The 7,997-nt window shown below is 48.1% G+C and overlaps 1 protein-coding gene across 1 annotated transcript; it reads right to left on the reverse strand.

Moving 5' to 3' along the window:
* Positions 1-6,044: 6,044 nt before the first annotated feature.
* On the reverse strand, positions 6,045-6,558 carry LOC109753336 (pathogenesis-related protein 1-like). Its single transcript, XM_020312239.2, has one exon. It carries the CDS (start codon positions 6,519-6,521, stop codon positions 6,045-6,047), a length of 477 nt encoding a protein of 158 aa, XP_020167828.1. The 5' UTR covers positions 6,522-6,558.
* Positions 6,559-7,997: the final 1,439 nt, after the last annotated feature.

Below are 7,997 nucleotides of genomic sequence, written 5' to 3' on the forward strand. Positions count from 1 at the left end.
GGAAAGGGAAGATTTTCTCCAGGCAGAATATCCATATCTATTCGAGGATCAGCTGAAATCTCGAGGACGAGATTTTTCCTAAGGGGGTAGGTGTTGTGACACCCAAAATTTTATTTGGCCTTTTTCAAAAAATTTATTGGACTTGAGGGGGGGAGTATTTTAATTTTTTTTTGAAAAGAACCCTCCCCTTCAAAATATTCTTTTGGGCAAGGATTTTATTTGGATTCACCCAAGACTTGATTTTTGGTCTTGGAGGTTCTTTCTGTGATTTGGACTCAAACCAAAATGCTTTTCACTTGGGAAAAGTGGCTTTTGAAAATTTCTTTGAAAAATGCACTATGGCCTTTGAAATGATTCTTTGCCACTTTCAACAAACCTCTCTTGCCATGACCTAGTGCAAATCCACTCCCATAGACCTCTCCTCACCCTTGGATCATGATCTACTTCAAATCCAGCAAGTTGGACCTCTCCATATATTTATTTTCCACTTATTTATTATTAAAAACAATTTCTGCCTCATATCTTGACCCTTGGAGGTTTACAAAGGAACCACACTTTCTACTTTGATTTTTACTCCCAAACCTTTTTCCCCTCCTAGTCCTTTAAACCCTCAACCAAGATCCATGAAGATCCACTGGTCTTCAGTTCAAAATTTTCAAACTATACTTGCTGTAAGTTTGGACCAGATTTGTCAAATTTGATGAAATTCATTCAAATTATTCTCCAAAAATTCTGAGTAAAATCAGGCAGCCTCTGGGTGCATTGAGTGGTCACCTCACCAAGCCCCAGCTGCAGGAAAAATTTTCTTCACACCAAATCATTTCATCGAACACCTTCAGAGCACTGTCAATTTCAGGTTCAGTCAAATTCAGTTAACAGTGGCTGGATCACTGTCGTTTTCTTCAGTGTCTGTTGCCGATCTCGCTAGTGCCCGGTGTCGCCGTGTTCCCTGTCCCCTCCCCCTTGTCCTCTGCACCGCACGAGCGCCTGGATGCTTGCGGGCGTCGGCGACGAGCTGGAGGAGGTGCGCCGCCCCGTGACCGACACCAGCGGTGGCTTTGCGGCCGCCAGAGAGAGGCGCAGCGCAGACGGCGCCACCCAGCGCCGCCCAAGCCACCGGAGAGCGCCGCGTGGTCTTCCACTCCCCAGTGCGCGCTGCCATCTTCGTCGCGAACCGCTGGGCGCGGAGCGCGCTCTCTGCCGCCGTTGTGCCCGTGCGGCCACCCCACCGTGGACCGGCGCCGTTACGCCAAGACCGGCCGGGATTAGCGGGGGAACGACACCAGTACACCTCACTGATGCTGCCTGGCCACCTAAACTCCTTGCCAAGCCGCTGCCTCGCTGTAATTGCTCGCCGGAGCAACCCCGTTCACGGCCACCCCCTCGAGCCGCCTATAAATAGAGGCCCCGAGCTCCAGCTAGTACTCACACCACCTCTACACCCCACCAAGACCCTGCCTAGCCACTGGGAGAGCCCCGAGGAAGTCGCCTTCCTCAACTCCGGCCGCCGCGACCCGCCACGGGATCCAGCTCGATTCACTCCCGTACGTGCACCTCTACCTCCCATCTCTTGCCAGAAGCTCTCTAGTGCATCCCTCCTTCTGACCCGCGCTTCAATTCAAAGTTTGCAGCACGCCACCGGAGTTCCCCACCATCGCCCGAGCCGCCGTCCGCCGGAGAAAGTGTCGTCGTCGACGTGGTGCTCTCCGACGCCCAAGTCCACCACCCACCGACGCGGAAGGACACGCTGATACTCTTGGTACACTCCGATCGCCCTGACTCGCCGTGGTTCGACGCCGGCGACCACCGCAGCCTTCGGGCGCCGGCGAGGTCTTTCAAACCTGACATGTGGACCCCCCACGCCAGCCTCTCTTTCTTTCCCCGCGAACCGTTTTCTGTTGGCGCCTTCGGGCAGAGTACGTTTTCTCTGTGGGCTTGCGCGTTTCTATTCGAACCGTTTTCTGTTTTCTCAGTTAAACCCCTGAAACTTTTCTGTTTCATTACAGATGAGTCCCTGGACAGAAACCCTTATAACTTTTTAATAAAAAGTGATTTTTGAGTGATTCTTTTTCTGACAGTCTTAAAATTTTGTCTAGTTTTTTATGGGATTTATTTGAAAAAAGCTTGGAACAACTTTTGTGCACGCGTTGATTTTCATGTTAGTATGCATTTTCTCTATACCGTAGGTTCCGGGAGAGGTGACGGAGCCGCGAACTTCGCCGAGCTAGACTCCGACTTCTCCGAACCAGGCAAGCATGTTTGAACCTTTGATATGATAGGTGTTTTGCATGGTTGCGTGAAAGGTTGTGCATGGCATATGAGCATCGGTGGGTATCTCGTTGCATGTGAGGCAACTACCCGTGTGTTCTAAAGTTTCTAAGATTCTCTGATGAGAGATGGCCTAGTCATGTGGTGACATGAAGGGCAGTGAGGTGGTACTGTTGTAGCATGCCAGCCTTACGTCTTCCGTTTAATTTTCGACGTTAACGTGGACGGAGTCACGTTATCGTTCTTTCCCCTTTCGTGCTACCACATGTTTTCTGTCAGAATGCGGTTTAGTAAGTTGGTAACCTCTTTCCGTGTACACACCAAACAGAGGGGCCGGGATGATGGTTCCATGGCCCTGGATTAAAGCCAGTCATCCGGTCAGGGGGCATGGGTGTTTCCGGTTGGGACCGAGAGGGGGGCACCCCTTAGAGCGCGCGTATAGAAATTTGATCCCATGCTACGCGAGGTTGTAGCCTCCCCGTCTCAAGATTTTTCTTGAACGTTGCCGAGGGTGATCCCTGGCTTCGGAATGTTGAATGGGTGTGTACTGGTTAGACGTGTTCCTTCCAAAACACCGTAAACGGAACTTGTCCCGGTGACTACTGAAATCCGTTGGCTGTGGTTAAGGTACAAACTCTGCAGAGTCAAAATCTTTCCAAATCATCGTATCCATGATCTAGTAGAGTGGTCAGTATATCCATATCTATCCTCGTAGAAATTTATCCCCGGTGAACAAACTCAAGTGGTAAACCAAATTTAATTGTTATTCCTGTGGATGGACTAACCTTATATTTTGTCTCGTACTTGTAATAATTTTCGAGCGATTGAATTATTGAGTTATGGTATAAGCCCTTTATGTGATGTCGCTCAGACGTCCGACTGTGGCATGTTTGTCTTTTATTTTCTGTTATAAGCCCTTTAAGTGATGTCGCTCAGACGTCCGACTGTGGCATGTTTGTCTTTTATTTTCTGTTATAAGCCCTTTATGTGATGTCGCTCAGACGTCCGACTGTGGCATGTTTGTCTTTTATTTTCTGTTATAAGCCCTTTTTGTGATGTCGCTCAGATGTCCGACTGTGGCATGTTTGTCTTTTATTTTCTGTTATAAGCCCTTTATGTGATGTCGCTCAGACGTCCGACTGTGGCATGTTTGTCTTTTATTTTCTGTTATAAGCCCTTTATGTGATGTCGCTCAGACGTCCGACTGTGGCATGTTTGTCTTTTATTTTCTGTTATAAGCCCTTTATGTGATGTCGCTCAGACGTCCGACTGTGGCATGTTTGTATTTTATTTCCTGTTATAAGCCCTTTATGTGGTGTCGCCTTGACGCCCGACTGCGGCATTGTATTTCTTGCATTTTCCTCTCGAGGAGTCATTCAGACCCTCGTTTGGCACCCAGTATATTATTTTGGGATTTCGGGAGGACTACCGCCCGACTTCTCTTTTATTCCCCGTACAGTTTTATCTCTATGCCTGAGCGCACTTGTTGACCTGTGCATATGCATCATGCTTACATTTGTTATATCTTATGTCCGAACTGTCTTGCGAGTACTTTCATAGTACTCACCTGGCTTGTTGTTTTGGCCAGATGTTGACGAAGGCGATCTCTTGGATGAGGAGTTTGCTAGTGAGTCCGACGCCTAGAGTAGTCCCAGTCAGCCCCGTGCGATCTTGGATTTTGGTCACTTGTATTATATACGCTTCCGCCACTCGCAATAAATCTCCTCGAGCTTCACTCCGACGCTCGAAGGGCTGTAGTCTTCAGGAGTCATATCACCCGCTCCGCTGTGATATTTCCACCACCGTTGTTATCGTGAGTTAGTAGTAATGCCACCATATCCGCCGTTATGTTTTATCGGCGTGCATGTAATAAACTGTTGAGCAGTCTCCGCTCAACTTGTATTATATTCAGTACTCCTGATATTTGTCTTTTGTGACCAAGATATTGTCTGTCAGTGAGAAGGAATTCTTCTTTACTGGTCCGTAAAAGGGATTGGTCTCTCAATAAATATTTTATTGAAAGACCGGCCGTGACAGCTGGAGAGGAAGAAGCACGGGGAGAAACAATTTTGCACATATTTTTATTCTAACGGCTATTACATCAATCGATCCAGGTAACCACTTGAGCATGAACTTAACTTAAAACAAAGATCTTTCACTTTTTGCGTGAATTGAAGCAACAAACCTTTAGCTATTCTTGTAGCACAAATGTCAATCAGAGGATTGATGGTGAAAACAGACCAGCACAAGAAAATTATAGGTTCTCAGTGTACATTGGCCGGCGCCGGTGATACAAATACACATTCAGCAATAGCTAGCATATGGTACAGTTGAAGCAACGGCTGATGTTGAACCTACACATGGCAGGAAGGACCGCCCTTCTCAAGTTCTCATTCACTGTATCAAAAGAGCAATAAGGGAATTGGTTAGCACAATTGCCACATTGCCAACATGCCAAGAAAACGCACAACTCATGTGAAATTTGGACTTGGATTCACAATATTTATTTTTTATGTGCTTCTTGAACTTGAAAATTCTGAGAAATGTCTGCAACGTGCATGTGGGATACTTTAGTTTCTGGGTGGAGCAACTTGAAAATGATATCATGAGCTAACTGATATGGGCCACAAGTTAGTAATAGGGTATGTTATGCATGAGTTATGCCATTTAATTCATACTGCTATGATCCTTTTTGAGGACTTGATACATTGCTCAAACTATCACATTACAATGAATGGGCATGTGGGACATGCATGTGTGTCAATTTCGTTTCAAATGATTAATCAGATAATTTTCCAGTTGTTTTGGTTACAACCTACCCTAGACCAGGGGCTATCAGTTGACCCCCTCCCACCCCCCCCCCCCCCCCCCCCCCCTCCCCAACACACACACACACAGTTACATATGTTTTTTTTGTCACAACAGCCTAAACACATGGATTGGTGTGATTTCTTCTATACAATGGGGTTATTTGGATACAAAGTTTAAAATCAGTTTTCCTAAACACATTTAAGGTTGTAACTAACTAAAAATTTGACAATAGCCTTATTTTGGATGTTGTATCATTATTTGAGTAAAAATAAAGCTGCCATGGCAATTGAAAAAAACTTAAATAAAAATTAGTTTTTCTAAAATTGAAACAATGGAGCTTCTGGAAAAACGCCGATTAGATTTTTTTTTTCTATAGAAAAGGCTTAGCGTATTTCTTACGCATCGGTCAAACATGTTTTACCAGTTTCCTCATCTAAACAAGAGTATGTGCGTACTTTATCTCTAACAGAATTACTATCAAAAACTGGGTTTCCAAAAAAATCTTACTAAAACATGTATTGTTAAAGCTAGACATTAATGTTATGGTTTTCATTTGGTTTTTCCTGATTAATTAAGAATGTTAGGGTTTTTTATCTGGTTTTTCTTATAAACTGAACCATCTGCGTTCTTCTTATTAATGAACTACAGGACCCTCTGCCCTAGTGGTGAGGTTTTCTCAAACAAACAAAAAACTAGACGTTAATTTCCTTTATCCAAAAGCCATTTTGCATTTTTTGTCTTTACTTTTTATACTCTCCCCGATCCATATTACTTTGTTGCAGCTTTAGTACAACTTTAGTCCGAGGGAGTAACAAGTTTACATGAAATTTTCACAAAAGAAAAACTGGTTTACATGGAAGCATATGTCTTCAAATGATACGCAAAGTGACTAAACTCAAATGAGCAACGTGTTGCTGAGGCTCACTTTACGATTGTCGTCGACATGCATCCACACAAAAGAAAAGCTAGTATGTGTAGACAATTTCTGCACGGATTAGTTCATTACCAGCGGGCTCGTAGTTGCAACTTATGAAGACGCCGCGACCGTCGTTGCAGACGGCACGGGCGCAGCCGATCTTTGTCGACTCCGGCCACACGACCTGAACGTACTCTCTCGCCGCCGGTGCCGTCCACGCATCCAACGCGTCGCCCGCGTTCCACGCCTTCTCGGGCGGGCCACGGAACAGATTCTCGCCATACCTGTGGTGGCGGGGTCCGTCGTCGTAGCCGGAGCCGTCCGGGCTACGTAGCCCACAGCCGCGCTCAGTGCGCTTCCCCGCTTCCCGCGCCACCTCGTCGTCCCACGCCACCGGTCTTGCGCCGGCCGCCCCGCGAGCGGCGTTGTGGAGCCTGACGTAGTCCTCCGGGGAGTTCTGGGCGAGCACGGCGGCCAGGCCCGCGGCGGAGATGGCCATGGCGATGGCTAGCTTCTGTGTTGCCATGATGACCCTACCCCAGGTCGCCAGACACACTATTGTAACTGACTGACCTGTGTGATTGTGTCTTTGCAGATTAACTGAGGTCTTCCTCGAGCTTTGATATCGATCGAGCTAACAGGCACGGCTTACCAACTTTGTATAGGCCCCGATCGACGTAGAAAACACTTTGATTAAGCCTCCACTTGGGCTGCTTGCTCAACTCTAAATATCTCTTCTTGAACTTAGAGGACTTGACCTCGGTTTAGCAACTGGTCATTCAAATTAAGAAGAAGCGGACAAGAAACTACCAGTCTGCCACATGCATCGTTCATCCCTTCGGGTACACTAGGCCCCTTTTTTTAGAAGAGTACACTAGGCCTCATGTGCAAACAAACTTGAAACCTGAGTATATCATGACTAGCTAGGGTCAAGCGCTACCATGATGCAAAGATTAAATTTGTTACCGTAAAATAATCAGAAACGTCCAAAATGCTAGTGGCAAACTACGAAAAAAGAACCCATTCAATCAAAAACTGCGCAATACTTTGTCTTGCACACATACCAAGGTTTGAAACGACTAGACTACCCACAATACTTGTCTTTGAGATTTTATCAATTCATGCACTATATTTTTTGAAGAAGCAACTGGATGGTGCCCGCTCCCCCCCGCGTCGCCCCCCCGCTCGGGCGACTCGGGGGCTCCCCAACCCTAGCCGCCGCCCGGCCTAGCCCATCCTCCTCCCCTCCTCCCACCGCCGCCGGCTTGCGCCCGGAGGCCGACGGCGGTGGCGGGGGCTCTTCCTCCCTCCCGCGTCTTAGGGGTGGCGGGGCCCCAACATGCGTGGAGGTGCGGCCGATCTAGAAGCGACGGCGTTGGCTTTGACGGCGGCGGCGGTCGGCCCTGCCTCAGGCCACGGGCGGCGGTTGGCCTGGATCGGGCGGCGGCGCGATACGGTCTTCGGCGACATGTCATCTGGCTTTAGATCGGTGGCGCCGTCGAGGGCCTGGTGGACTGCTTGGCGGCACCCATGGCAGATCTGTTCTGGCCGGTGTAGCCAGTGGTGGTGGTCATCTTCTTCGTCGGCGGTGGCCGGCCAGAAGCTTGGTGATCGGATCTCGAGATCCATCATCTAGTCCCGGCTGCGAGTTGGGGAGACATGGTTGCCGGTGAAAACCGAGCCGACGGCAGGCGATGGCGGCGTTCTACGCCGTTACCTTGATGAAGGCATCGTCGTGTAACTACTGTCGACCCACTCGTGCTGGTCCGGGGGAAACCCTAGGATCTGGTGTTCCAGATCGGACGATGGCGGCACTGTGGTGTTGTTCCTCTCATGGGAGCATCGTTTGTGGAGCAGCGCTGCTAGTCAGAGGCAGGAGGTGGAGCGGCTCCGTATTGCACGGAGCTTCGATGGAGATGTCAAGTCATACCTTACCGACAGGTGCTACGCTTTGTCATGCCTGGTCGGCAGGTGTTATGCACGACAAATCTTTCAAGGACTT

Source organism: Aegilops tauschii, chromosome 7 (genome assembly GCF_002575655.3).
Source record: "Aegilops tauschii subsp. strangulata cultivar AL8/78 chromosome 7, Aet v6.0, whole genome shotgun sequence".
Classification (NCBI taxonomy): Eukaryota; Viridiplantae; Streptophyta; class Magnoliopsida; order Poales; family Poaceae; genus Aegilops; species Aegilops tauschii.